This window comes from Equus quagga, unplaced genomic scaffold, assembly GCF_021613505.1.
Source record: "Equus quagga isolate Etosha38 unplaced genomic scaffold, UCLA_HA_Equagga_1.0 70818_RagTag, whole genome shotgun sequence".
Lineage (NCBI taxonomy): Eukaryota > Metazoa > Chordata > Mammalia > Perissodactyla > Equidae > Equus > Equus quagga.
The window spans coordinates 583-2,861 of NW_025801864.1; the positions used below are offsets into that span (position 1 = coordinate 583).

The following is a 2,279-nucleotide window of genomic DNA, read 5'->3' on the forward strand; positions in this document are numbered from 1 at the left end:
GTGGTGGCCTCCTCCGAGACGTCCACCAGGCTGCCAGCCCCCACACCGCCCGACTTCCAGCTCCAGTTCCCACCCGGCCAGGGGCCCCACAAGTCCCCCACGCCCCCTCCAACCCTCCACCTGGTCCCCGAGCCCACAGCGCCCCCCCCACCGCCTCCTCGGACCTTCCAGATGGTGACCACCCCCTTCCCGGCGCTGCCCCAGCCGAAGGCTCTGCTCGAGAGATTTCACCAGGTAATCAAGGCAGGGCCTGGCCCCCCACTTCTCCGCAAGCCTTGCCCATCCCTACAGTCCCACCAGAGTCCCCCGCTTTACTGCTTTCTCTCCCCTCCCAGCCCTGGTGCCTGGCCGCCCCACTCCCAGCGTGTGCCCCCCACCCCTCAACCGCCTGTCCCCCCTTCAGGTGCCGTCCGGGATCATTCTCCAGAACAAGGCCGGGGGGGGCCCCGCTGCCCCGCAGACCTCCGCCAGCCTGGGGCCCCTCGCCAACCCCACGGCCTCTGTGCTGGTCAGCGGGCAGGCCCCATCGGGGACCCCCACCGCCCCCAGCCATCCCCCTGCCCCGGCACCCATGGCCACCACAGGTAGGGGAGCAGCAGGAGAGATGGGGGCCCAAAGGTGGGTGGGTGCGGGGCTGAGCAACAGGGAGGATGGGCTGGGGTAGAGCTGTGGGGGCTGTGAGTCCGGGGGGGGCCTGACCTCAGGGGATGGGGCAGGTGGAGGAGGGGGCCTGTCTCCCCAGATCCAAGGGGCACTCACTGTGGGGCTGGCGTGGCCACCAAGGCCAGACAACTGGAGGAGAGCGGGATGCAGGCTTGGGGGTCACGTTTGTAGGGTGGCCTCTGTGCCACTGACCCCTGCGCCCTGTCTGCCCCGCCCGCCCCAGGCGTCTCTCCTCTGCTTCCCGCCGAGAGCAAAGCCTTTGCCAACAGCCTCCCGACCCTGAGTGTGGCCAAGGCCGCGTCATCCGGGCCGGGGAAGTCCTCCGGGCTGCAGGTAAGGGGCCCCCAGAGCAGAGGGCAGGGGCTGGAGTGACGCCGCCAGGGGCAGGAGGGGCAGATGAGGCGGACAGGCCATCAGGGGCAGACGAGACAGACGCGGGCGGCGGCGGGTGGATCAGCAGGATGGTCCAGGCGGGGGGCACGCCAGAGCCCGAGCCAGTTGGACAGAGACCTGCAGACACTAAGACGACAGGGTGACGATAGGTGAAAGGGCCTGAGTGAGACGGTCACGGGGGTGGGAGTGGGGACCAGGTGAGACTGTCGGGTCAGCTCAGGACAGGTGGGCGGGATGGCTGGACCAGAGACACAGGGGAAAGGAGACGGGCAAGACCCCAGACAGAGGGGCAGGGGGTGGCGTGGGACACCGAGAGTCCACAGAGATGGTGGCAATGGGGAGGGTCGGGACAACTGGGACGGTCGAACAGGGAGGGGCAGGGCATATGTGGGGAGACTGAGGCAGAGCCGGCTGTCCGGGAATGCAGGACCCAGATGAGAGAGGCGGGTGGAGGGACCAGGACCCCAGAGGTAGGGAGGGACTGTGAGGGAAGTCAAGATGGAGAGGTTGGAGGCAAAAGGGGAGGGATCAGCGGTGGGAGGAGAGAGGCTGGGCAGTGACCACGGAGACGGGCCATCTGACCGGCAGAGAGGGAGACACCAGAAGCTCGCCTGGTGTCCAGACCAGGAGTCGGGCGAGACCCACGGTGGAGAGGGGGCTGCAGGGGACCCAGGCAGAGGGCGCCAAGGGCTCACGCCTGCCTGTCACCCTCCTCTTGCCTGTCCCCTGCCTGGGCCCAGCCTTCCCGCAGGTTGAGTGTGACGGGCAGGGCCTCCATGGCGGGGGCCGGGGTCCCCTCTGGGAGATGGCGGCGCTCTCCCGTTCTGCCCCAGGCTGGGGGAGGAGGGATCTGGGCTTCTCCTTTACAGCATCTCTCCCTTCCTCCCCCCTGCAGTATGACAGCAAGCTGAGCGGCCTGAAGAAGCCACCCCCGCTGCAGCCCAGCAAAGAGGCCTGGTGAGTGGCAGGCCCGGCTCTGGGTCTTCCCGGGGCGGGTGGGGGACCACCCTTCAGAAGTGGGGTCGGGCAGGCCCGAGTCCAGATGCCCGCTCCACCTGTTGTCAGCCCTGTGGGCTGGGGCACTATGGGTCCCCTCAAAGACCCTCGGTTCCCCCTAGAAAATAGGGTGGCCGGAGTAGTAATAATGGGGTGAGGATTTGATGAGACTGCGTGCACCGCTGGGCTGCTGGCTTCGAGAGGGAGGGATGTGGTGTGGCTCGGTC

The 2,279-nt window shown here is 68.2% G+C and overlaps 1 protein-coding gene across 1 annotated transcript; it reads left to right on the top strand.

The window, feature by feature from the left end:
* Positions 1–13: 13 nt before the first annotated feature.
* Positions 14–2,247, top strand: LOC124234096 (BRD4-interacting chromatin-remodeling complex-associated protein-like). The gene is made up of 4 exons (XM_046651362.1): positions 14–234; positions 404–584; positions 887–996; positions 1,952–2,247. The coding sequence occupies exons 1-4, from the start codon at positions 172–174 to the stop codon at positions 2,015–2,017; spliced, it is 420 nt and encodes a 139-aa protein (XP_046507318.1). The 5' UTR covers positions 14–171; the 3' UTR covers positions 2,018–2,247.
* Positions 2,248–2,279: the final 32 nt, after the last annotated feature.

Excerpts from the sequence above, each read along its gene's own strand:
- LOC124234096 (XM_046651362.1), top strand. The coding sequence starts at position 172 with ATGGTGACCACCCCCTTCCCGGCGCTGCCCCAGCCGAAGGCTCTGCTC. Across the intron at positions 585-886 it reads GGCACCCATGGCCACCACAG|GCGTCTCTCCTCTGCTTCCC; the intron begins GTAGGGGAGCAG and ends CGCCCGCCCCAG. Across the intron at positions 997-1,951 it reads GGAAGTCCTCCGGGCTGCAG|TATGACAGCAAGCTGAGCGG; the intron begins GTAAGGGGCCCC and ends TCCCCCCTGCAG.